The sequence below is a fragment of the Arvicola amphibius genome, chromosome 7, assembly GCF_903992535.2.
Source record: "Arvicola amphibius chromosome 7, mArvAmp1.2, whole genome shotgun sequence".
NCBI classification, from domain to species: Eukaryota; Metazoa; Chordata; class Mammalia; order Rodentia; family Cricetidae; genus Arvicola; species Arvicola amphibius.
Genome location: NC_052053.1, coordinates 79,284,986 through 79,312,036, shown reverse-complemented (window position 1 = coordinate 79,312,036; position 27,051 = coordinate 79,284,986). Strand labels below are relative to the sequence as shown.

Sequence of the window (27,051 nt, the reverse complement as noted above, 5' to 3'; positions counted from 1 at the left end):
AGAAGTCTCTGGCTCAGGCCTACTCCATCAGTGGTCACTCCCTTGTACCTGCTTCTGTAGAGTTCGCTGCCTCAGACTCCAGCAGAGGTCGCTGGCTCAGACCTATTTCTGTAGATGTCCCTGGCCTTGGCCCACTGCCACAGAGGTTCCACTGCTAGTGGCCCCACAAATTGCCCAAGTCACACAACTGTCACCCATATTCAGAGGGCCTAGTTTGGTCTTATGCAAGTTCCCCAGCTGTCAGTCCAGAGTTATGTGAGCTAGCTAGAGTCAGCTCTTTCTGTGGGTTTCCCCATCATGGTCTTGGCCCCTTTGCTCATAATTTCACTCCTCCCTCTCTATGATTGGACTCCAGGAGCTCAGCCCAGTGCTTAGTTGTGGATCTCTGTATCTGTTTCCATCAGTTACTGGATGAAGTTCTATGATGACAATTAAGATAGTCATGAATCTGCTTACAGGGGAAGGGCAGTTAAGGCACCCTCTTCCACTGCTGCTTAGACTCTTAGCTGGGGTCATCCTTGTGGATTCCTGGGGATTTCCCTAGTGCCTGGTTTCTCATGAACCCCAGAGAGCAAGAAAATAGATAACTAAAAATACTAATCCCATCCATGAGGGATTAGTGATAAAAAAACAAACAAACAAAAAAAAAAACTAAGCACCTCCCAAAGTACACACTGTCCATCTTATAGGGGGTGGATTTTCAATAAAAGAATTGGGATATTCCTTCCACTGAAGTTTTCATAGGTTCCTTTGCCCATATTGAAATCTAAACTACAAAATTATGCCTATACATTTCATGGAATCCAACAGGAGAGACACAATGAATAGGGAGACCTGGGCCTAAGAAATAGAATGTGAGCCTAGAAAAGGCTGAGAGGAATTCAGAGTTTACATTGTCTGGCTTTCCAACATGAGGTGAAAAGAATAGATATAGGCAAAAATAAACTTGCAGGTATGGAAGCAGGTAGTTGAAGGAATCTAACCATGTTTCCTTTGCAATCTGGAACTAATATCTATTAAGCAATAAAGGGAGAGGTATGTTAAAGATTAAAACAAGTGGAAGTATAATTGCTTTTCAGTGAGTCAGTTGACAAAAGAAATCAAGACTTCCAGATGGGAAAATCAGTGATGATGAGATAGTGCTATCAGGTTACATGTCGGGCAAGAGAACAACCAAGCCTTTCCTACTTCATTCATTTATATCTAATTCTTCCTTTAATTCTTCCTTTATTAGACTTTCCAAAGCACTTTATTTATACCTCCAGTATTTTTATTATAATCCTGATTTTTATGGTTTTATTTCACAAATAAAATATATAAAATATAAAATCTCAGTATCAACAACGATGGTTTATTAAATCTAAGCATATCTGGTGACTCATTTATAATTTTAGTTATTTCATGATCAAAACTTCATACATTATATAATCAAGGCAATTGAAAAACCAAGAAATTAAACTGAAGGCCAACTTAGCACCACAATCAAACTTATTTTTGCTAAAATAAATCATTATATCATAAGAAGCAGATTTTAAAAAAATCATCTTCCAGCCTCAAAAAACTAAAGAATGATGACCTTAAAAATCCCATGACATGAGAATACTAAAAGCAATTTTAAATAATTACCAATACCATTTAAAAGAATACTTTATTTGGTGTAGCATGGATTAGTTACCTCTTTGTCATCTAAGAAAGCATGAAGAAACTTTGTTCCAGGTTATCTACTGCCTTTACCAAGTTCCTATTTATTTAATGGAAATATTGCCTATCACCATTTGTTTTAAGGATCAGATTTTTTTTTAATAGATGACAATATTAAAAAAAATGTACTAGGAAATCACTAAAACTAGACAGCACGCACCTCTGTCCACAACAATATAAAATCTAAGTTTGGAGGACTCTAATAATTCTTTTAGTATCTTTAAAATCATAAATCTGTATGATTTATTCATAAATCTATATAAATAGACAGGATACATCTTAATTCAAAATTCTTTTAACTCAGTGTTTCACCTAAAACTGAAAGCATTTGATTAGAACAGCAAGAGAAAATGTAAAAAACCTCACCCTAGTCATCACAGATATAAACATTTTATTGGTTCTTTTTTTGATATGCTCTGAAGAAACACTAAATAAATTTCCAAACACTGAATAGAGAGGCATCTGAAATATCCATTTCTACCATGATAAGAAAAGTTTGAATTTATGCCAAGTTTCTGAAATATTTCATACATGTGCAAATATATGAATACATAAACAATGAAAATTTTGGTTAGAAATGGATTCCAACTAGCTGATGAGTTTATTATTATCAAAGAAATTTGCAAAACTATATTCAAAGAAAACTTCAGGTTGGTTTATTTTTAAACCATAATTACATATGTTCAGAAATCCCAATGGTTTCTTCTCAATTGTCTGGGAAAAGCTGACATTAATACACAAGTCATTTGTATGATTTCTGCTTTAAAAATTAGGTAAAACTGAATGAATGACAAACAATGATTTCACATGGGCTGTAACTTTCTTTGTTATCTGGGATTTTATAAATACACTGTTGAGTATTCTCCCTCCTGTTGCAGAAAGCAGATGTAATCTGGCAGAAGTTATTCCGTCCAGTGCCCCAGAACATATATGGGAAACCAGCAAAGTTTCTATAGGTTCAAAGTAATATTTTATAATAACATAATGGATGGAGTAAAAAACCTATGGTGGCTGTGAAGCCCATGTATATCAAATTAATAGCTTCAGGTGGTCATGAATTCATTATAAATATAGAACATGGATTAATAACATAAAAATAAAGGTCATGTTAGTTTGCTGAGAATTAAATCAATGAAGTCAATTTTAGAGAGAATCCTTCATATGAGCTACTAAAAGTTGCATATATTTTACCTACAAGATCTGCTACACTAACAGCTCCATCAAAATTCCTGAATTCCCAATTGCACTTGAAATTACCACTGGACTGATGATGGCTTCAAACTTCCTAGATGGTTAAATAGAATAAATCATAATAAGTTGTTAAATTGTTTAGTATTTGGTACCTGTAATTCATCCAGTAACTGTTAGAATGTTTAGTATTTAATACCTGTAATTCAGCCAGTAACTTTTTTTCAAATATATTTTCATATATAGCATGTTGTTTGTATGCAACTGAGCAAGTAAATTGCAGAACCAATTACTTCTGTTCTGCATAGCAATCAAAGGTGCTATTTGAATTGAAATGTGTTTATTATACCAAGAAATTAAGGGCATATGTACAAACTGGGAAGTAAACAAGTATGCCAATTAATTAATAGAAAAAGAAAAAAGAAAGAAAAGAACCATTGTAAAGAGAATACCATCGTGTAAAATTAAATGAATGCCAAACAGTGTTGACATGGGCTGTAACCTTTTATGTTATCTGAGAGTTTATAAATACATTTTATAAATGTCAGAGTTTATAAATGACTAATCTCTCCAATTATGAAGTTTCCTTGGTTTCCATTTGGTTTCCCAGCATCATTTAGGTTCCTTTTTCTTTGTTACAAATAAAGGTCAAGAAAAGCCCAAACCAATACAAAGAAAAATGATTTTTGCATAATATTTCGGTCTTTATTATTGGTTCCTATTTTTTTCTTACATTTCACATAAAATTTCAAGGACACAATGAGCATACACATTTACATTCAGTACATCTTCAGTTGAAAAACGCTTCAGTAAAGACTGAAACATCAGAAACCTTCACCTATCAATACTTTTTCACCTGAAAGTTCTTTTAAATACAATTTTCTTTGTATTGATTTTATCTAGGCTATCTAGGACACTGGGAAATGAAGAAAGCATATCTTTTCCTCAATTTTATATTATACATATGCTTAACTATTAATTAGATCATTAAAATTGAATTAAATAAATGGCATGTATCAACTTTAGTAATTAAAAGTAGGAGAACACAAAAAATGCTGAAAATAAAATTCTAGATTTTAAAAATAGCAAGCCTATGACATGTTGGTGTAGGTTGGCCAGTTCTGACAAATGCCTTATTTGGGTGCAGGATGTTCAAAGTGCAGAAGGTTGTGCCTGTGTTGACAACAGAAGATTACATGTAGAAAACTTCTGTGCCAACCTTAAAAATAAAATCTATTAAACAAAGTAAAGTTAAAGTTTAATTCTCAATTTACAAACTACTATCACTATCACAAAGGATGTTTTTCCTAAAGGCCAAGGGAGCACTTACTAGTACTCCACTTTTCATAAGTCTAAATTTATTTTTCAAAATTCACAATGGCAAAGAATTCTGGTTAATGCCACTGGTATCATAAAATCTAGGCAACAGAAGCAAGGAGAATATAAACTACATATATTTGTAGCTTGAGAAGATATCTAGGTAACAGTTCAATTTAGGTTCTAATTAAATATCTAGACAATAAAGAACTGGAATTAAAAAGGTTATTCCTACATTATAACAAAATATTTCTCTGACCTAAATTGTGTGATACAAAGAAAGAGAGAGGCAAGTAGGCAGATTGGTCAAGAGGGAGGGAGAGAGGAGGATCAGGAATATAGATCTCATCATTTATTTATTAGCAAAAATAAAGTCACTTTATAATATTAGAAACTGTTGTCTGCTTCTTCCTAAAAACTGTATTGTCTTAGCTACAACTCTTATGGCCATCCAAGCAGGAATAATATCCATAGGCTAAATTGTAATATGTACCGAAACAAAACCTGCAGTAGAAAAATATATACATTCTATAAATTTTTATCAGGTACGGTTATTAAAAATTGGAAAATACTTTAACATTGTAGATTACAGAACAAGTAACTTACATCAAAATCTAAAACAAAGAACTTATGATCAAAACTACTGAATTTACTATTTAAGCTCATTTAATTTTGCTAAATTAAGTTAACCCAAATATAAAATATTTTGTTTTAACACCAAATAAAGGAAAAGAATGAGGATGACAGCAAAATGTGCATATTTTGGATTTCAAATAAACTTCATTTATTCTTTTTTTATGGAGTGCGTGTGTGTGTGTGTGTGTGTGTGTATGTGCACGCGTGCGCACGTGTGCATGTATACATGTATGCACCATGGTTTACATGTGGATGTCAGAGAGCAAACTGAAGGGCTCACCCTTCTCTCCTTCTCTCACGCTGCGTTCTGGAAATGGAGGAACTCAACTGTCAGTGCAGTGACAGCTCCTTTACCCACTGCGCCATCCTGCTAGCTCCAAGCTTATTTATTCTTGGGAAAATGTTAATAATTCTCTAATTCTCCTGGAGATAAGCAGCTTATAAAAAGGTCATCATGCACTTACAGATAAGAAATTGTAAGCACTAGGTATCAACTTTTCTGAAATACAAAATAAAAAATAGAAATGGTTCTACTCATTTTTGCTCGAAAAAGTACATATGAAGATATACACCATATAACCAAGATCTAATCAATCATGCCTAGCACAGGACAAGTGGTAAAGTCCTGTAAATACCTAATAGTACTAAGAGGGATTAGTGTGCTAGGTTTTAATGTCCAATAGTACAAGATGACAAAAGGTTATGGCCATGTGCGTAGTTCTGCATCCTTACTACTACGAAGATAAGCTCTGTTAAATCCACCCTGTGAAATGCTGAAGGATTGCTAGCAGCTGCTTGCTCAGTTGTTTCTTACTTTTTTTCTATGTTTACTTTAGAGGCTCAAAGATTTGGATTTGTTTACTTGAAAAATAAGTTTTCAGTATTCAAAATTAAAGTTTTCAAAGCACAAAACAATGCAAAAAAAGCAAAAGCAATATAGAAAAACCTATCTAGGAATGATATTTTCCTAGATTTTATAATCTATTTAGTTGGCCTAATAAAACTACCCTTTGTTTTAACTTCTGTTTTGGCACTATTTTAAAACATTTTGTTCACTTTGTATAACTGATAGACTGCATTACAAGCTTTAGAAAACTAAAATCATGTTTCTTCTAAAAGACTGTAAAGTTGTTTCTTCACTGAAGTCTTCACGATGGATGTAACCTGTGCCACTTGACAACGGCCTTCTCTGGGTTTGTGACTGTCTCTCTCCACTGGTCCACGGCGTCACTGTCGTTACTGTCTTCACTTATCCAGAGCTGTAAAGGACAGCGCAGTACTCAACTGGACATAAGATCACAGCTGAACTGAAGCAATTACTCTTAGTGTTAAGATATGGACAAGTTTGGACAACATTTTTAAATAAGTATCATTCCAATTTTTCAAAAGTTGCTTGATGATTTGATTGATCCTTAAATGTTAAAATATTTAACCTGCTCAATCATTCTGGATTATGTGATCCAATTCAGTTTAAAAATTAAAACTGTAAAAATGAAATATTATTTTAAAAAATTACCTTGTGAATATTCTTTCTTGCTCAACCAATCTAGTAGTTCAACTAAAATTGATCCTTATTACTCAAAAAAACATTTTTGCCATGATTTCTAAATTGAGGCAAACAATGATTCTAACCTAGAAAGGAATGTGCACTTAAACACCTTGTACATGACATGAAACTATAATCTTAACTAAAATCTAATAAATAGTCATTCTTAACACATAATAATTTCATTGTTTTATCATTTAAAAAAACTACAGAAAATACATGCAAATGATCTTGGGAAAACTGTAGTATTGTACAAATATAAGACATCAAAATGAATATATAACATGGAAACAAGGTGGATGTACAATTTTTAAAAACTGAATCTTTATCTTGGCTATAATGCTAACAAATACTGTAACCTTGGAATTAACTTACCTGAGACCCAGTTTCTAATTCTTCTAAGAAATTTGAGTAAGTATTGGTTTTCAATTCTTTTTCTACCTTGGCCTAAAAAAACTTTCCTTCAAACAACATCTTACAGAGACCCCAATATATAACACAGATAACAGAGTATTTGGATTGATAAAAGTAGGAGAACTTGAGCCCACATATGATTCCCTCATGGTGACTGACACCTGAGGCCACTAAAGAATTTCCACATTCATGATCCTGCTAATTACCTCTCAAATTAAATTTATATTAATTCTTTAGTTAAAACTCCTTTCCAAATAAGAATACAGAAAGCTGCAACATTTTAAATTGGCAGTCTAATTATATGAAATGAGAGTTGATACCAATCTTTGAAAATTCATATACACAATTTGAAGACTGTTAATAACAGTTTTTTGTGAAGTGAAAACTTTTACATCAGTTAAAGACTTCAAGATTTAAATGTGGCACAAACAGTTGTAATTACTATGAATGGATAACTAATAGCTGCCACAAATCCTAATAAGGAAAAAAAATGTAAAAAAATTCTATTGGATTGACAAGGAAAGAAAACGTAAAAAAAATCTATAGACTTGATAAGTAAGGCAACTGTTATACAGCCCTATACAAATTAATTTATAATTAATTAATCAAGACAACAAAATCTGCTCCCTAAATATTATCACATTGTTAAAAATTGATATTTTCTAAAAATTCAAATCATAGCGAAGTTAATAAAATATATAAAAGGCTCATTTTAAATACAAAATTAAAGATGAAACAATAAAATAAATGTGATACTCAAAATCTTCTGTACACTTCATAAATTATGCTATGATTGGTTAATAAAGAAGCTGACTGGCCAGTAGCTGGAAAGGACAAGGCCAGGTGGGAAACCCAGACTAAGGACACTGAGAAGGGTGGAGTCAGAGGAGTCGCCAGCCAGATGTAGAGGGAGCAGGATGTGTACAAGATGAGGTAACAAGCCATGAGTCACATAGCGACATATGGATTAACAGAAATTGGTTACTTTAAGTTATAAGAGCTAGATAAAAAACAAACCCAAGCTATCTGCTGAGCATTTATAATTAATAGATAGTCTCTGAGTGGTTATTTAGAAAGTGGCTGGTGGAACAGAGCTAATTGCAGTCCCAATGAAAAACTCTGCTTACACATATTTTCTCTTCTACTGATTTTATATTTTAAAGCTGAAAGTTTAGAAGGTTTAAAAACGAAGCCTACCTGCTCAGAAATGTTATCTATTTGCATTAAAGCAAAACATCTGACAAAATTTGATACTAAGGCAATACTGAATTTTAGTTTAAAGTTTGAAGAATCCTCCTGTATTCATTCTTAACTTTATCTTCCTTCCTTTGCTAATTAACTGCATAGTAACACACAGCGATACACCATGAAGAAATCCAGGACGACACCCACTCACCTGGCCTACAAACTGTTTTCTTCTTACAGAGCTTCGACTGTACAGTTTAATGAGGAAAACAATTTCCTTTTCAGTCTGTGTGAGTGGAAAGATCATAGTTTCTCCCCATTTCACTCTCCCACTGGACGCCTTCAGTACGCGTGTCTTCTTCTTATAGATCAGCTCTCCTGAGCTAAACATCCCCACCTTCACAAAAAAACCTATGAAACAAGAAACTAGTTTATAAACTTTCTTGTGAAATACTACGTAAAGTTTTTATCTATATAGGTTATAAAAATATAAATAATCAGTTTTAAAGGTCTTCTGGGTTATTGTTTGACAACAGAACAAATAGAACATTTACCACACTCTACAAATAACTACTGTGGCCTTAAATGAACTTAACATTCCTCTAGTCTAAATAATGTCAACCATAAAAACAATCATCAGCACAGGAAAACACACGGAAGTGAATTACACCAAAAAAGGTGTCAATTCTCTGGACAACTAGAGGTACTAATTTCACAATTTCATAGGTAAATTTCGTTGCTCGTGATGCCAGAAATATATGTGTGCTAGAACTAGAATAAAACGATATTCTTAAGTAAATTTGAGAGCTAGCACTTCCAACAATGATAAAATAGTTTGTATAAACTATAACAATTATAAACCCTAGTGGAAAAAAATAAAAATCCTCCAAAACCAACTCTGCTGGTGCTTAATATTGGACTGTTCAATATAGAGAACTGAGAAAATAAACTTCTGTTTTTTAAGCCAAAAGGTAGAATAGGGTACTAAAGAAGTTGGAGCAGAAATATCAACTTGGGAACTGCCCAGAAAAAAATATGGGTAATGTACCTTTTCACCTAAGCATACTTTTCAATATGATACTGTTGGGAAAAGGCAAAAAGCACCCTGGCCTGAGTACTGCCATTTTGACTTTAGGCTCCATTTTACTTATAGAGTGAAACAAAGCTCAGTTTCCCAAGCTCTAGGGGACTTGGGAAACTTCCAATAGCTGGCCCACCTCCTCCCTAAACATAGAAATAGTGTTCTGCATTTTCAGTTCTCTGAAACACTGTGGCTGTCCCTAAAGAATAAATGGATCTGGCTGGACTAAAAGGCTTGCATTGTAGATAGGTTGACAAAGATGATTTTGTTTACTTTTATAATTCTCCATCTAGTGGTATTAATTTATAGTTATTTTCAATGGGCTATTCATTCTATTTTGCTATCAAGAGTACACTAATATCATAAAATTATTTTTTCTTTGCTTCAGAATAACTTATGTTGAACAGGAATTACATGTTCTTCAATGGTTTAGTAGACCTTAGTGCTATGAAGCACTAAAATGTTATCTGTCTTGTTAGAATTTCTTTTGCTGTGATAAAACTCCATGACCAAAGCAACCAGGTGAGGAAAATGTTGGTTCCAGCTTACAACTCTCAGGTCATATCCCATCACTAAGGGGAGTCAAGACAGAAACCTAAAGGCAGGAACCTGGAAGCAGAAACTGATGCAGAGGCCATGGAAGAGTACTGCTTACTGGCTTGTTCTCCATGGCTTGCTCAGCCCGCTTTCTTATAGACAGCAGGAAAGCAGTTTTCAACTTCTGGGTCATACCCCTTTGGCAAATCTCTATGTAAAAAAAAATAATAATAACATTCCAATTCACAACAGTAGTGAAATTAGAGTTATGAAGTAGCAACAAAAATAATCTTATGGTGGGGGTAACTGCATGAGGAACTGTGTTAAGGGTCACAACATTGGGAAGGTTAAGAACCACTGCTCCAGTGCTACCTGTCCAGAGATGGCACTTACCACAGTAAGTTAGAGTCTCCCTCCCACATCAATCACTAATTAAGAAAATTCCCCACAGGCTTAACTGACTACAAACAAATCTTAAGGAGAAATTTTTATCAACTGAAAAGTCTCTCTTGTGTCACGTTAACAATAACAACAATAACAAAAAGAAACAAACAAAAAAACAAGGACAATATCTTATTTTTGTATGTAAATTATATATATGTAGGTATGTGTATACATGCATGTAGAGGCCAGAAGTAAACACTGGGTATCCTCTTCCTCAATCATTATGTGTCTTATCTTTTGAGACAGGGTCTCTCACTGAATCTGGCACTCATTGATTTGCTAGACAAGCTGTCCAGCAAACTCCTCTCCATCCCCTCAAGGTTACAAGCATGCATGATCACCCCAGATTTCTATATGGGTCATAGGGATCAAAACTCAGGTCCTAATGTTAATATAAAAGGCACTTTCCCAACTGAGCCATCTCCCAAGCCCTACTTAGTGCATTTTACAAGGGATTCTTCACTTTTTTCATAGTTATTCTTTTCAGATTCTTCCTGTTCTTTAATGAGTTTTTAAGAAACTCGTTTACCTTCTGCGTGAGCAAATGAATTAGTATAGTTGGTACATGGAATTGTCTAACATATTATTAATTCTCTTCTGACTTAGAAAATCCTTCTGAATTTAAAATTATATAATCTTCACTGTTCAGAATAGCAATCATGTCTTCTCTACTTTGCTTTATCCATCTTCTTAGAAATTTTCCTATTTTAATGGCCCTTTTAAAGAAAAAAAGCATTTGGTTTTTTGTCAATTGTTAGCTTGTATTTATCAACTTCGGCTTTCCTAATTGTTATTTTTCTGACTTCTTGAACTGAATGCTCAGCTGTATATATTTTTAATTTTTTTTTTTTTTTAGTTAAAGTACTTTTACTTGCCTAAATAATTCCCTTTCAATCTAACTGAAGTAGGGCTGATCTCAAATCTTCAGCTCCAAAGGTGGCCAGGTAAACTAAGCACAGCTCATCAACATATCATAGTCCCTAGCTGTTTATCCATAGGAGGGCACAGTCCTCAATGCATACTGGTCTCTTGGATTCTTACCCTACTGGAACCTCTTCACACTGGATGCACTTTGAACCACTTACTCAAAGTCAGAGGTGTTGATGAGCTTGGAAGGTATTGTGCCTCAAGAATTTGTAGCTGAATCCTGCTATTTACTGCTTGAAAACAAGTCCCCAGTTCAAGTTCTGAATGGCAAACCTATATATGAAAAAAATGTCATTTAGTAGTTCAAAATAGAGTTTAGAGATATTTCAAAACTTCTAACATAAAAAGCTAGAGTGAATTTTTTTCAAAGTATTATTTTTTTACTGACACTAAAACCACAAGTTATGAGAGATTTTGAAGATAAATATCATGGATTCCAAATATATATTCATTTGTACAGAATCTGAAAATATAAGGTGTTATCTATATACGGAACTTCAAAGCTACTGATATCAAAAGATGGTCTGACTAAAACCTAAAGTACAAACTGAATTTCTAAGCATTACTGGAGAAAGTGCTTAACCTAAAAGAACACATCTTCAAAAGAAATAAAAATATTCTAACTACATTATTTTAAAACATGAAATAGAGATTTTTTTCAGTTTGGTTGGTTTTGGTTTTATGAGACAGGGTTTCCTAGTGTAGCTGTGACTATCTTGTTCTGTAGACCAGGTTGGCCTCAAACTCAGAGATCTGCCTACCTCTGCCTCCTGAGTGCTAGGCTGAAATATGATTTTTAAAGTAACAGAGGATAATTTTTTTCTAGCTTTAGAAATCAGTATAGTTGCTACCAAAGTCAGAAGGCAAGGGATTACTACAATAAACATATTTGTGAACTCAAGAGTTTCATTACTATTCTGAATGAAAGTTAAGCCAAAAAATGTTGGCAAGGAAGAAGCTAGTTAATGCAATGAGGTAATAGATAATAAGAAAAAGGTCAAAGGAAATGAGGCCAACAGTAAAACAGCAAAAACTTAAGGAAAGAAAATAAAATATACTCTACATTATTGCTGACCAATAAAGCAAAAACAAACAAAACAAAAAACTGGTGATTTATTTGTGAATGCAACATAAGACAGCCCACTTTTATGTATTCTAAGGTCCTTAAAGTGAAAAACAGAGTTTTCCAAATACAAAAACCGATTACTACTAAAAGATCTAAAACCAGTAAGAATGAGAAGAAGGCAGAAACATGGCATTGCAGATCTTGCCAGGGCTGAGCACAGACAACTACAGTACTAATAAAGTTACAGAATAAAATTCAATTAAGTTACAGAATGTTTAACACTTCTCAAAGAGTTTTATATAGTATTTGATAATTGCCAAATATTCTGCAATAATTGGCCCATTGGAAATAAACAAAAGAACAATTTTCTATGTACATGCCACTGACTGAAGTATTAGTATTTTCTTAAAACATTATTTTGTTTTAATAAGAAATTGAAAGCTTATGATTCTGTGTTTTAACATTACCATGTAATAAGAAATTCAAAGCTTCATTGGAAAACAAATTGCCTAGAAAATATAAACTACACTGTGGTGGTCTGAAAGAAAATGGCCCCCAAAGGGAGTGGAGCATTAGGAGGTGTGGCTTTGTTAGAGTAGGTATGGCCTTATTGGAGGAAGTTTCTCACTGTGGGGGTGGGCTCTTGGGTCTCCTATGTTCAAGCTACACCAGTGACACAGCTCACTTTGTGTTGCCTGCAGATCAAGATGCAGGACTCTCCAGCTCCTTCTCCAGCACATGTCCTGCCATGATGGTAACAGACTAAACCTCTTGACTATAAGTCACCCAAATTAAATGTTTTCCTTTATAAGGGTTAACATGGTCATGGTGTCTCTTCACAGCACTAGAAACTCTAAGACATACACTGAGGTTATTTTCCCCCTTAAAAAATTTTACTACAGCTGGGCGGTGGTGGTGCATGCCTTTAATCCCACCACTCGGGAGGCAGAGGCAGGAGAATCTATGTGAGTTGGAGGCCAGTCTGGTCTACAAGAGCTAGTTCTAGGCTAGGCTCCAAAGCTACGGAGAAACCCTGTCTTGAAAATAAAAATTACTACAGCAGTTCTCAACCTGTGGATCACGACTATCAAAAAACATATATTCCCAATGGACTTAGGAACCGGGACACCACTCAGTAGCCAAACTAGTTATAAAGTAGCAATGAAAATAATTTTATGGTTGGGGGGTCACCACATGATGAACTATATTAAAGGTCACAGCATTAGGAAGGTTGAGAACCACTGTTTTACTATGATGATAAAATGTGTTTATTTTAGCAAAAAATGATGACTTAAATAAGCGTATCTAGTACTTGAGGTTTAAGAATGAGAATGGATCAATAACTCAACAAAAATTCAAACATCATGTACAAAATAAAACCTTTACTGATTAAAACAAAAGTGTCTTTGAAGGTAGGAGGACAGTGAATTTGAGCCTATATGTGGGATTCTATCTGAAAATAAATGTTTCTGCTCACGGCATTTAAATTAGTACACTGGGTGGTAGCACACACCTTTAATCCCAGCATTTGGGAGGCAGAAGCAGGCAGATCTCTGTGAATTTGAGGCCAGCCTGGTCTATTGAACTAGTTCCAGGACAGACAGGGCTGTTACACAGAAAAACTCTATTTCAGGGGAAAAAAAAAAAAAAACCAAACAGTTGTTACTGGTAATGTTGACTTGTAATCTCAGCCACTGAGGAAGATAAGGCAGGACCATGGAAAGTTCAATACAAACTGCGACAACTTGCTAAAACTCTATCTTTAAAAAAGGGAGGGGAATAGTTGAGGATAGGATGTTTGCCTACCATGGATTAGGTCTTAAATTTAATTCCTTATACTGAAGAAAAAACAAAAACCAAAGGTACAGACACAACTGTTTACCAAACACAAAAGAAACCAGAAGTATCTCATAAATTCTTTCATTATTGTCTTATATTCATGATTAAATACTTATGAGAATACCTAGAGTTGTTACACTGTTACAGAAATCACTCCTAAAACACAGATCTTGGCAGTGGACTTGACACCTACTTGCCAAATTTATTTTCACAATAAATTATATTATAGGACATTAATTCAGATCTTTAAAAACTACTTTCATAAAACCACAAAATTTAAAATTCTAGTCAATAAGCAGGTATACATAGACTATATTTAATGAGCACAAAATTATGGAAAATCTGTTTATAAATAGTGTATCACTTTTTTAAAGAAAACTTTATTAGCTTCCTAGAATTGTCAAAAACTGAAAAAGTAAAAGAACACAAGAGAAAACATGATCTGGTGGTATTTGAGAATATTTTTGTGAGGGGAAAGTGATAAATAACAAGGTATAACCCAAAGAGCTGCCTCTGAAAACAAATCCTATTCGCCAACTGCTGGCTCCATGGACGCAAACAAGTTTCACTATTTCTACTATTTCCAGGAATAGCAAGAGCACGTGCTCCTAAAAATGGTAAGAACATTTTGTACTTTAACAACTGAGCCATAAATTTCTGTAATGGTCAGATATTTCTTCAGGTAAATTCTGTCTCATCTACAGTACTGAACACAGAAACTTGAGATCTCAAATAAATACTTGATTAATGATCAAGGTCAAGAAGTCCATCAAGAAAAATTACAAAACAAATGCTTAGAAAGTCAGAATGATTTTCATTTTGATCTGCAATAATTTCATGTACTCTCTATGACCACAATGTAATAAAATTTAAAATTAACAGGACTCCCATATAATTCATAAATTCATGAAGATTAAGCAACTCATTACTGAATGATGAATGGTACAAAGAAAAAAATCAAGAAAGAAAAAATCCTTGGAACTAAATGAAAACACTACACAAAACCTCTGGGATACATTTAGAGTGGTCCTACAAGGAAAACTTACAGCTCTAAGTGCCTTACAAAATCAGAAACAGCAAAAATTAATGACTTAATGACACAACTCAAAAATTTGGAGAAACAAGAACAAATCAAGCCCAAATTCAGTAGATGGCAAGAAATAATAAAAATCAATGCAGAAATTAATGAGATAGTAACAAAGAAAACAATACAAAGAATCAATAAATCTAAGAGCTGGTTCTTTTTGAAAGTAAACAAAGTTAACAGAACATTGATAAAACTAACCAAAAGAAAGAGAGATGATCCAAGTTAACAGAGTCAGAAATGAACAGGGAACTATCACAATAGACATGAAGGAAATTCAGAAAGTTATAAAGGAATACTTTAAAACAAAACCTTTGCCGGGCGGTGGTGGCGCATGCCTTTAATCCCAGCACTTGGGAGGCAGAGGCAGGCGGATCTCTGTGAGTTCGAGGCCAACCTGGGCTACAAGAGCTAGTTCCGCGACAGTCTCCAAAAGCTCCAGAAGAAACCCTGTCTCGAAAAAAACAACAAAAAAAAAAAGCTTATCCATTAAGATGAAAAATTCTAAAAGAAATGGATAAATTTCTTCATTCATTCAAACCACCAAAACTAAACCAAGAAGAGATCAACAACCTAAACAAACCTACAGCAAATGAGAAGATTCTAGTAGAAATAAAGATTTCCAAAAGAAAAAAAGCTCAGTCTGAGATAGATTCATAGTAGAATTCTATCAGACTTTCAATGAAGATCTATTGCCAATCCTTCTTAAATTTTTCAAAGAAATAAAAACAGAGTTGGCATAAGAACAGACAGGAGGACCAATGGAACCGAATAGAAGACCCAGGTATCATTCCACACATCTTCGAACACCTGATCTTTGATAAAGAAAGCAAAAAATATCAAATGGAAAAAGAAAGCATATTTAACAAGTAGTGATGGCATAACTGGATATCAACATGTAGAAAAATGAAAATACACCCATATATCTATCACCATGCACAAAACTCAAGTCCAAATGGATCAAAGACCTCAACATAATGCCAACCACACTGAACCTTATAGAAGAGAAAGTGGGAAGTACACTTGAACGCATTGGCACAGGGAACCACTTCCTAAAAATAACCCCAGCAGCACAGACACTGAGAGAAACAATTAATACATGGGACCTCCTGAAACTGAAAAGCTTCTGTAAAGCAAAGGATATGATCAACAAGACAAAATGGCAGCCTACAGAATGGGAAAAGATCTTCGCTAACCCCACATCAGATAGAGGTTTGATCTCCCAAATGTACAAAGAACTCAAGAAATTCGACACCCAAAGATCACATAATCCAATAAAAAAAAATGGAGTACAGATCTAAACAGAGAACTCTCAGCAGAGGAATCTAAAATGGCTGAAAGACATTTAAGGAAATGTTCAACATTCTTAGTCATCAGAGAAATGCAAATCAAAACAACTCTGACATTCCATCTTACACCTGTAAGAGTGGCCAAGATCAAAAACACTGATGACAACTTATGCTGGAGAGGTTGTGAGGGAAAGGGAACACTTCTGCATTGCTGATGGGAATGCAAGCTGGTACAGCCCCTTTGGATGTCAGCGTGGCGATTTCTCAGAAAATTAGGAAACAACCTTCCTCAAGACCCAGTAATACCACTTTTGGGTATATATCCAAAGGATGCTCAATTGTGCCACAAGGACATGTGCTCAACTATGTTCATAGCAGCATTGTTTGTCATAGCCAGAACCTGGAAAAAACCTAAATGCCCCTTGACCAAAAATGGATTTAAAAAAGTATGGTACATTTACACAATGAAGTACTGCACAGCAGAAAAAAATAATGACAGCTTGAATTTTGCAGGAAAATGAATGGAGCTAGAAAACATTATTTTGAGTGAGGTAACCCAGACACAGAAAGACAATTATCACATGTACTCACTCATAGGTGGTTTTTTAAACATAAAGCAAAGAAAGCCAGCTTACAAACCACAATCCCAGAGAACTTAGACAACAATGTGGACACTAGGAGAGACTTACATAGATATATTATACATGGGAAGTAGAAAGTAGAAAAAGACAAAATCTCCTGAGTAAATTGGGAGCATGGGAACCTTGTGGGAGGATTGAAATGGGGGAGAGGCAGGGAGGGGAGCAGAGAAAATGCAGAGCTCAATAAATATCAATAAAATAAAATAAAGAGTACTTCCAATTTTGATCCCTGAAACCACTATCACCATAATACCAAAGTCAGCTAATAATACTACAACAAAAGAAAATGAGAGTCCAATATCCTTGATGAACACAGACTCAAAAATTCTTAGTAAAATATTTGTAAACTGAATATAGACAAACTTCAAAAAGATTATCTACCATAACCAAGGTGGCTTTATCCAAGAGATGTTGAGATGGTTCAACATACACACATCAATAAATATAATAAATCACAAAAACGGAATCAACCTAGTTGTCTACCAACAGATAAATGTATGAAAATTTCATATATGTAGAAAATGGAATATCATTCAGCTCTAAAGAAAAATGTAATTATAAAATTTGCAGGAAAATATATAGGCTTATAATGTATAATACTAAATAAGATCAACAATCTCAGAAAAAAATAATTCCATGGTCTTCCTCATATGTATAACCTGGCTAATAATATATGTAAACAAACATACATATGAAGGTATAGTATAACATGTAGGTAAGAGAACAAGAAAAGCTAAATATTAGGTGATGAACAAGACAGGTAATGGACATAAGTTATGAAAAACAATTGTTTTTCTAGTTCTAATTCAGTCATTTGATTTTTTTGGTCTAGTGCTTTAAAAATACTTGATAGTGAAAATATAAAACCTAAGGAGAAGCTCCATAGCTTCAAAAGGCTATTGTAACTGTATAAACATTCACTGATATAAAAACTTAATTTAATTTCAATGTGTAATGTTTTTTATTTGAATTTTATGATAAAGTTTTTTTAAGAAATAGAATATAGCCATAACCATTCCTTCAAATTCTTCAAAGAAAATAATTTCTCAATTTTCTTCACTATCTTCTGACATTCTGGTACTATCTTTAGCATTTAATATATGAAATAAGCATTTGATATTTGTATCTTCTATAAAATAATGACTGCATATTACTATCTGCTAAGCTATTATAATGATGCCAGTTACAAACTGCTATCGTAATTACTGTGTTTTAACAGCAAAAAAGATAACAAGTTTTAAAATGTTGTAGCAAAAGTTATTAGCACTCACACTGGCAGATGATATTGAAAATATAGTCAAGAAATAACCAGAAATAAATTTTAATCTCTGACTTTAGTAATCTTTTGTTTTTTAATATTTTAATCTCTAATTTCTCCCTTCCAATTTGGTGGTTCTCAAGCCATGCAACACATTAGATTCACAATTGGGAAAGCTATTGAAGACTACAAATGTCTCTGTGATACCCCCAAGAAAATTTAATTTTATTGGTTTAGGTGTAGACATGCTTTTAAAGTTCCCAAATGATACCAATACATAGCTAGGGTTATTTTAATTAGTACTTCAAGTCATCTTAAATTTTTGTTTGTTTGTTTTGTTTTTGAGACAGGGTTTCTTTGTAGCTTTTGGAGCCTGTCTTGGAACTAGCTGTTGTAGACCAGGCTGGCCTCGAACTCAGAGATCCGCCTGCCTCTGCCTCCTGAGTGCTGGGATTAAAGGTGTGCGCCACCACCGCCTGGCATCTTAAATATTTTTAAAGAAGTAAAATATAAATCTTACATAAATTTAAAATCATAATAGATTTATCTTATAAAGAGTAAGACTAATTTATATAAATGTTATCCCTACAGAGAAACTATATAGTTAAATCATTAGGAATTTCTAAATACTTTAATGACAATGTTTGACTGACAGACTGAGAGAGGCAAATAATCAGGTCTCAAAATCAACCAAGCACTTTTTCTATGATGTAATCTCAACCAAAAATTATTAGTAATTTTAAAAACTTCCATTCTTGGTCCAAAGAGATGGCTTAGTTTAAAGGTGGTTGTTACCTAGCTTGACAATCAGAGTTTGATCCCCAGGAACTACATAGTGAAGACAACAATTTCCCACAATTTGTCCTCCGACCCTCATACACATGCCATAGCATACATCCTGTTCCCAAAATAAATAAATATTAAAAAGTTTTTGAGTAAAAGCAAAAACATACTAAAATGAAAACAAATTTGCATTCTGTGATGGGGTGGTTGCAGCTCAATAGCAGAACATGTGCTTAGCATATGCAAGGTCCTGGACTGCATCACTGGTAACAGGGGCGGGGCACCCAATTCCATTCTAACAATGTGTGAACAGATATACAGCTTACTTATGGCTAAAACCATTTTCTTAATTCTACTTTATTGCAATCTCAGATTGCACTTGAATTTTATGATTAATACTTATTTTTGCTGAGTCCTCAGCTACTAAAAACTTTTAAAATTAATTATTTGAAGTTATTCATACTTCATGATTATTGCCTTTGGGGTTGTTACTCCTACAGTATAAAACATTAATGAAAAATGTACTTTAAAAGATAGCATAATGTTACTCTGAAGAAAATGGTTAATGTTTTATAAATTATTTATAAAATAGTTTAAAATAATATTGCTTCTTGAGAGTTCCCATGGTCTTCCAACATATTATAGTGTTCCAAGTACCTCCAACAAATAACTCATTCATTAAACCATTCTCAAGGTGTGTACTATGTTTAGTATTGGATACTATTATCACTTACAGAAATTTTTGAAGGTGGTATTATTTCCAATGAGTAATCCATTTCTTGTGTACTGAGAGTTCTGAGTGATAGAGAACATTTTCCAATGGTTTTCTTCCTGGGAGTCTGGGTTTGAATCTTAAATACAAGCCTTACAGTTTGTAGACTTTGTAGTTTAATAGCAAATACAAAAGTTTCCATAAATTCAATAGCCTTAAAAAATAAAAAAACAAATATAAATACTAAAAAGGCTGATATGATAAAATAAGGTTTTATACCTAAGAGAGATATTTAGAATTTGTTTTTACAAGTATATTTTTCATTAAAACATGAAAATGAATGTGGTCTTGTTTTACTATTTTCCTTAGCTTCACAAATTATAATTACTTAGGAATTAAGATCAATGTTAACAACAACCTCATCAGAATACATCTTTCCTGTAGGCAGAGGCTGCTCTTTTGTTTCTGAGCTGCCCAGACCTGAAATAAGCACACAGAAACTATATTAACTGTGACACTGCTAGCCAATAGCTTAGGCATATTTTTAGCTATCTCTTATATCTTAAATTAACCCATATTTATTATTTCATATTTTACCACGTTACCAGTAAGGTTCCGAGGCATCTGTCTCCTTAGGGTAGTTACATGGCGTCTCCCTGATTCCGCCTTCTTTTCTCCTCTATCTCTGCTTAGAATTTTTGCCTTGCCCAATCCTGTGCTGCCATAGGTCCAAATCAGCTGCTGTATTAACCAATGGTAATAAAACACATTCACAGCATACAGAGGGGAATCCCACATCACTTTCCCTTTTTTCTTTTTTTATTAAAAATTTCCATCTCCTCCCCTCCTCCTCCCCCTTCCCTCCCCTCCCTTCCACCCATACCCTCACTCCCTTCCTCTCCAAGCCAAAGAGCCATCAGGGTTCCCTTCACTATGTTAAGTCCAAGGTCCTCCCAGCTCCCCCTAAGTCCAGGAAGGTGAGCAACCAAACTGACAAGGCTCACAGTGAGCCCGTCCATGCTGTAGAGATCATGCTTAGACCGTTTTCCCAACCATGGTTTTCTAATACACCTTTCTTCCTATTCATTGCAATTTTTCAAAAGGTAATGAGAATAGTTCAAGAATTTCACATACAAGTTTACTAAGCATCTAGAATCTATGCTGTTTGCATTAATTCTCTCCTTAAAAGAGACTGAACACTAGACTGTTCTGTGATACATACTTTCTTCTCACATCTTTAGTATAGCTTTGTGAAAAGTCAGATATCTAGTCAACTAACAAATAGGATGGATATTATTTCCAAACTTTGTCATTATAATAATTAATATCACATCAGATAGAATCATGTTCCTGTTAGTCTCTCAAGTACTGTTTCTTTATCAAGCTATAGAACTATACCAGTGAAATTTGCACATAAACATTTTAAGTCTTACACAGTGCAAGTGTGCTGGTATACTTCATATTTTCCATAACAGGGATCTCCCAAACGACTTGAGGTATAAAAATAAATTTTGAAAATGAAAGATTGATGACAGAATTTTTTCTAACTTTTGCTAAGTCAACATATATATATATATACACACACACACATATATATATATATATATATATATATGTGTGTGTGTATAGAGAGAGAGAGAAAGAGAGTAGTAGTAGTAGTAGTTTTCAACCTTCCTAATGCTGCAATCCTTCAATATAGTTCCTCATATTGTGGTGACCCCAACCATAAAATTCTGTTGGTAGTTTATAACTGTAATTTTGCTACTGTCATGAGTTGCAATGTAAATATCTGATGTGCAACCCTAAGAAACCACAACCCACATATTAAGAACCACTGTTTTAGAGTAATTTAAAAAAAATCCTGTGCAGAATTGGGTGGGTTCAGAGGAACTGGGAGGAATTGGGGAAGGGGAAAAGCATGATTAGAAATATTAAATCTAAAAATTCAATAAAATATTTCCTAATCATATTAATTAAAAATATCAATGTGTATTTTATTATTAATAACTTTTTATAATTAATAATAAATAAATTTTCTTGAATCCTTAGACACTTTAACTCTATTATTTTAAGGTGATAAGGTCTCTTAAAAGTTATCTTTTCAAGGCTAGAGAAATGGCTTAGTTGTTAAGAATGCAAATTGTTTTAAGAGTGGATCTGAGTTCAAGTCTCAGCACCCACATCAGGTGGCTTACGGCCACCAGTTAATTCCAGCTCCAGGAGATTCAATCTTCTGGCCTCAATGTGTACTGCACTTAAGTACACAAACCAACACACACAATTAAATATGAAGAATCTTAAAATATCTTTTTGCTTCCATGTAAAATCTTAACTTTGTAATCATATCAAAAGACAATAATGGACATGTATATTAATGTGAAAACGATCTGTAAAACAAGACTCAAGATAATAAACCTTCTACTTATAATAATTGGAAGATAGGGGAATAAGATTAACTGCAATTCTGCAATTACTTTCCAAAAGAAAAGTAGTTTCTTACCTATTCTAAATACTCTAGCAATTACAGTTTCCTTTTTAAATTTAGCTTAATACCAGACAACAAAATAGCAAACACTCTTAGTATTTAAAATTATCTTTTAAAATAAAGAGTGCTTTGGAGAAGCTAAATTTTATTTACAAGTGATTTTACTTAGCTTCTCCAAAACAAAAAGCTTTCTTATTCTCACATTTTACATAAGTAAAAAAAATAAATATGAGAAAAATGAAAATAATTCAAACACCTACTTACATTGGAAGCTTCTTTGGCTGAAGATCTGAAATGCACTGGCTTAGAGAAAGTTAAAGTTCCTTTTATAGAAATTGTGGGAGCATCTCCATAACTAGAGGGCCAAATTACATCTCTGCACTAAAAACAAAAATAAATTAAAACATAATTTATGTTTTTACAAAGAACTTTGACAACACAAATTTCTATATTAATTGAGTTAATAACTTTTTTGAGACTATCTGCAAAGCCCTGGTTTTTGGAACTCACTATGTAGACCAGGATCCACCTACCTCTGTCTACAGAGTGCTGGGATTAAAGATGTGTGCCACAATTCCCTAATGAGTTAATGATTTTTGATTAAATTTTTAAATAAACTTTAGAATACTGTTTTTTCATGTTTTATCCATATTAATATTTTAACATTATTCTATAGTCCTATTAGTTTCCTTCATGACATTTTCATATAGATTTTGTTTTAGCTATTATTCTTCCTCTGTTCCTCTCCTTGCCATGCCTATCATTTGTACCCAGTTGTCTTCTTCTGGCTTTCAAGTAACATGTATTCCATTATCATCCCTAATCCCTTTCCTTAAAAACTCTTTTCCATAACAATTAATTTAAAAAGAAGCCCAAAACACCACCCCTTAAGGTCCTCTTCCTAATTTTCCAACTTATGTCCATGTAAGTACAAATATGATAATTGAAAGCAGGGCCCACATGTGAAAGAGAACATGTAAGTATTTGTCTTCTGAGTCTTGTTTATCTCACTTAGTAATTTCCAAATCTATTAATTTTATTAAAATTTTCTAAATTTCATTTATATAGCAAAATAAAATTCCATTGTGCATATGTGCCATATTTTCACAATCAATTCATATGCTGACAGACAACAAGGTTGAGTTAATTTCCTTGCTACTTACTGTGAATAGAAAAGCAATAAACATGGATGTACAGTGTATCTGTAGTAAGACTTAGAGTCCTAGGGCGATGCCCTAGAGCTGAGTCCTATGGCAATCCTTGGGGGATGCCCTAGAGCTGAGTCCTCTGGCAGTCCTAGGGGGGTGCCCTAGAGCTGAGTCCTATGGTAGTCCTAGGGGGGTGCCCTAGAGCTGAGTCCTATGGCAGTCCTAGGGGATAACCTAGAGCTGAGTCCTCTGGCAGTCCTGGGGGGATGCCCTAGAGCTGAGTCCTATGGCAGTCCTAGGGAATAACCTAGAGCTGAGTCCTATGGCAGTCCTAAGGGGGTGCCCTAGAGCTGAGTCCTATGGCAGTCCTGGGGGGATGCCCTAGAGCTGAGTCCTCTGGCAGTCCTAGGGGGGTGCCCTAGAGCTGAGTCCTATGGCAGTCCTAGGGGATGCCCAAGAGCTGAGTCGTGTGGCAGTTCTACTTTTGCTTGTTTGTTTTGAGACCTCTCCTCAATGATCTCCATGGTGGTTACACCAGTTTACACTTCTTTTCACCAACATCCTCACTAGCATTCATTGTCATTTGCTTTTGATGAAAGCCATTTCCCTGATGGCTGAGGATACTGAACATTACTTAAGAATTTATGATCCTTTTGTAGTCCTTCTTTCAAGGACTATCTGCTCCATTCTTTAGTTCACTTATTGATTGGCAGCTTGGGGTTTTGGTGTGTAAATTTTTTAGTTGTTTATATATTCAAGATATTAACTCCTAGTCTAAAGGATGGCTGGCAAAGACTTTGTCCCAATCTGTAGGCTGTCCATTTATTCTGCTGATAGTTTCCTTTGCTGTTCAGAACTTTTAAATTTTATGAAAGTCCACTTGTTAATCTTTGGAGTTAATAATTGGTATGATTTTCTGTGCTATTAGAATTCTAATCTAATAGTTTTTACCTATGCCTATATCTTAAAGCTTTCCCTGTTTTCTTCTAGCAGTTTCAGTTTCAAATGCTTTATTAAACACTCTACTCTGCAAAATACAACAGAATCCTAAATTATGAAGATAGCTACTCATCCCTTCTCCAGTAATAAGCAACACTAGATACTTATAGGTTATAAATATTCAATTTAATAATAAAAAATCAGTATTACCTATAATAATTTACCTGCAAAACTGTGATCCAGATCTGTTCTGCTGAAGAATTATAAAACAATTTCACATTCAATCTCCCCAAGTCTCTTTCATCTCCTGATAGGGTGATTGTATCTGAATTATAAAGGACAAAAAGTAAAAATTCCATGCACTCTTTTTAATCCAATTAAGCTTTTATATGAACCAATTTTAAAAGATATATATTATTCAATATATTATAATATGCAAATATACTATATATATTGAGTTTTGGAGACAAGATCTATGTAGCTTTGCCTATCCTAGAACTCACTATGTAGACCAGGCTGGCCTTGAATTCACAGAGATCTGTCTGCTCTGTCTCTAAAGCATTGGGATTAAAGGCATGTGCCACCATGCCTGGCCAAAACTGTTAAATTTATTGTTCTAAGTTTCCAGTGTAGTAAGACGAAATCACACTTCTATGTTTTTTAGTGAAGTCCTAGATATAAAATACATTAAGAATGCATATAGTTTAGGAATTTAACAAAATTACAACGTGAGGAATTTAGTTAAAACTCTGCAAACTTTTGCAAATAGCACTTATAAGGTCTATGTGCTTCTGAAAGCTTCTTAATCCATATACTTTAAAATACAAACTAGGTGGTGGTGGTGCACGCCTTTAATCCCAGCACTTGGGAGGCAGAGGCAAGCAGATCTCTATGAGTTTGAGGCCAGCCTGGTCTATAGAACAGCTAAGGCTATACAGAGAAACCCTGTCTAAACAAACAAACACTCACACAAACACAGACACACACAGACACACACACACACACATATGTATATATAGTGTGTGTATGTATATATCAAACAAATAAAAGATATGTAAGAGATTACTTAAAAAATATTCATTGCCTGAACACTAAGCCATGGTTCATCTGATCTGAGTTTGTGATAATACTGTCAATATACGTTCAATAACCAACATGTAAAATGTATAGAACACTTTTTTCTTCATCCAACTAAACACTGTCAATCTATTACTGAGTAGAAATAACCTGCTGAACAGTATACATAGGATACTGCATTCCTTACCCAGGCTTCTGTTACTGCCCTGAGAATTTTTCCTGGAAGAAGAACTACTAGGCACACTGGACAATGAGTCATGTCTCTGCAACAACAACAAAATGCTCCAGTCAGAAACTGAGTATCAAACTTTACAAACTTTCATATTTATGCCCCAATAAACACCGTGATATCAAACTCCATGTTAATCACTTTGTCAGTGTTATCAGTCAGAATGTCTCACTTTTGTAGGAGAGGAAACTAACATATCAAAAAATACCTTCATAGGTAACATTGGAAAGCCTTTAGTACTTTTGGTTTGGTCTTAGTTTTCATATTGAATACATTAATAGAAATGTCCAATAACCTATAAAAGTGTAAAACAGGATTATCAAAGCATAGTCCCTCTAGATCAGGAGCATTTGTATTATGTAAACTTCATAGAAACAAAAATTCAGAACCCATCACAGAACTACCGAACAAAAAATTCAAGGTGTGAATCAGCTTTGACAGTTTGTATCTAACAAAATCGTCAAACAACTCAGATGCATGTTAAATGCTATAAATGACTAAGCATTTAAAAACTAATTGTATAATTATTAAGGCTAATTTAGAATACACACCCATTTCATAAGGCATTCCTTCTCCACCAACATAAAGGGAAGTCTATAAGTTTATTTGCAAAGATGTTCAGGGTGCTTTTTCTCTCACTTATAGGAAGACAGATAACTTGTCTTTAAATTTTGCTTATCTCGATAGCTGTTGAGGAATATTATTTTAAGGTGTGTTGCTTTTGTTTATGCTGCATTTGATTAACTGTGAAGCTATGATTCTTTGCCTGTCTAAAACACCTGATGATCCTAATAAAGAGCTGAACAGCCAATAGTGAGGCAGGAGCAAAGGTAGGCAGGGTTAGCAGGCAGAGAGGATAAATCGAAGGAGAACCAGGAGAACAAGAAGAGGAGGACATCAGGGGCCAGCTACCCAGCCAGTCACAGAATAAGCAGAAAAGAAAGGTATACAGAAATAGAGAAAGATAAAAGCCCAGCGGCAAAAGGTAGTTGGGATAATTTAAGTTAAGAAAAGCTGACAAGAAACAAGCCAAGCTGAGGCCAGACATTCATAACTAAGAATAAGCCTTCATGTGTGATTTATTTGGAACTGGGTGGCAGCCCCCCTGTAGTATGGAGCTGCGGGGCTGCGTTCCTGCCGCCCTGCTCCTGGCCACCTGGCTAGCTTATGCCCCAAAATAACAACACACAAATTGTATTCATTTAAATACTGCCTGGCCCATTAATTTCAGCCTCTTACTCACATCTTGACTAACCCATATCTAATAAAGTCTGTGTAGCACCATGAAGTGGTGTCTTACCAGAAAGATTCTAGCGTACGTCCATCTTGGGCCGGAGCTTCATCGTGTCTCTCTCCCTGAGGAGAGGCACTGCGGTCTGCTCAGAGAGGCGAGGCAGGGCAATTGTCTGAGCCATCTACCTCACTTCCTTCTTCCTGTTCTGTCTACTCCACCCACCTATGTTCTAACCTATTAGGCCAAGCAGTTTCTTTATTAATTAACCAATGAAATCATCACATAGATAAA

The 27,051-nt window shown here is 34.3% G+C and overlaps 1 protein-coding gene and 1 pseudogene across 3 annotated transcripts in view; one reads left to right on the top strand and one right to left on the bottom strand.

The window, feature by feature from the left end:
* Positions 1-1,331: 1,331 nt before the first annotated feature.
* Tc2n (tandem C2 domains, nuclear) overlaps positions 1,332-27,051 on the bottom strand; it is a 54,538-nt gene continuing 28,818 nt past the window's right edge. For 2 of the 3 annotated variants that reach the window (XM_038335955.1, XM_038335956.1), the window contains exons 6-12: positions 25,485-25,560; positions 24,445-24,545; positions 22,398-22,514; positions 19,671-19,862; positions 11,135-11,249; positions 8,199-8,398; positions 1,332-6,101 (exon numbers count right to left, since the gene is read on the bottom strand). In XM_038335955.1, coding sequence (XP_038191883.1) covers positions 5,991-6,101; positions 8,199-8,398; positions 11,135-11,249; positions 19,671-19,862; positions 22,398-22,514; positions 24,445-24,545; positions 25,485-25,560 — 912 coding nt within the window. In that variant the 3' untranslated portion in view covers positions 1,332-5,990. Of the gene's footprint in view, positions 6,102-8,198; positions 8,399-11,132; positions 11,250-19,670; positions 19,863-22,397; positions 22,515-24,444; positions 24,546-25,484; positions 25,561-27,051 lie in introns of those variants that run through there. The other variant, XM_038335957.1, reaches the window with a different exon arrangement.
* LOC119818506 lies at positions 2,690-3,271 on the top strand (annotated as a pseudogene).